Source organism: Penaeus monodon, chromosome 23 (genome assembly GCF_015228065.2).
Source record: "Penaeus monodon isolate SGIC_2016 chromosome 23, NSTDA_Pmon_1, whole genome shotgun sequence".
Classification (NCBI taxonomy): domain Eukaryota; kingdom Metazoa; phylum Arthropoda; class Malacostraca; order Decapoda; family Penaeidae; genus Penaeus; species Penaeus monodon.
The window spans coordinates 40,330,778-40,331,564 of NC_051408.1; the positions used below are offsets into that span (position 1 = coordinate 40,330,778).

At 42.3% G+C, this 787-nt stretch overlaps 1 protein-coding gene across 1 annotated transcript in view; it reads left to right on the forward strand.

Annotated features, from left to right (window-relative positions):
* Window positions 1-309: 309 nt before the first annotated feature.
* The window catches only part of LOC119588432 (neuropeptide-like protein 31), a gene marked incomplete in the record, with an annotated part of 1,125 nt that continues 647 nt past the window's right edge, over window positions 310-787 (forward strand). Inside the window, 2 exon segments of the mRNA XM_037937103.1 lie at window positions 310-422; window positions 698-787. Coding sequence (XP_037793031.1) covers window positions 402-422; window positions 698-787 — 111 coding nt within the window.

A 787-nucleotide genomic window follows, 5' to 3' on the forward strand; every position in this document is an offset into this window, starting at 1 on the left:
GGTACAGATCCATATATGTGCGTGTGTATGTTTGAATATATTCAGACCGAAAGGGTAAATCCCGGGAACTTCTAGCGACGCTGTGAAAGTTTCGGAAAATGTTCTACGGAGACTGACCTCTGAAATTGCCAAATCTTGTTTACTGTGTTCCCATTTCATATCAAAATCGTATCACTATGAATGTTAAAGAATCTCAAGTCTTGATTCTCTCTCTCGTGATTCATCTAAATAAGAAATAAAGTATTGTTTACGGTACGGAATGTCTAGGATAAATACGAACTGGTAACTTACGTAGAAGTTGCGAGCGGCACCAAACTATATAAAACTGCAGCAACAGCGTTTGCAACATCAGTCACTGAACTTACTCCCTTCTGTTCCAAGCAAGACAAACACTGAACACTATGTCTTCCCTTCGAGCTGTTGTAAGTATGAATTAGGAAACAGAGATGACTTTTTGAAAGCTTCAGATACCAAAAAAGAGCAATATACAGAGGCTATTATTTTCTCCTTGTAGATGTCACTTAATCCGTACTTTCTTTCGAGGCAAGACCGGATTTATATATTTCTTGTAGGGCAGGGAAGAGTAAGTAATGTTTATTTGTGATTTTCTTTTTTATTGGATATGATAGATACAGAGAGAGACTTTTCAGAAGTACAAAACCGCCGTCCGTTCTCACGCCCTCACGCCCTTCCCCAGCTGGTCGTCGTGGCCCTGATCGCCCTCGTGTCCGTGGCCTTCGCGATGCCAGGCTACGGAGGCTACGTCAGGCCGTCCTACCACGGCTCA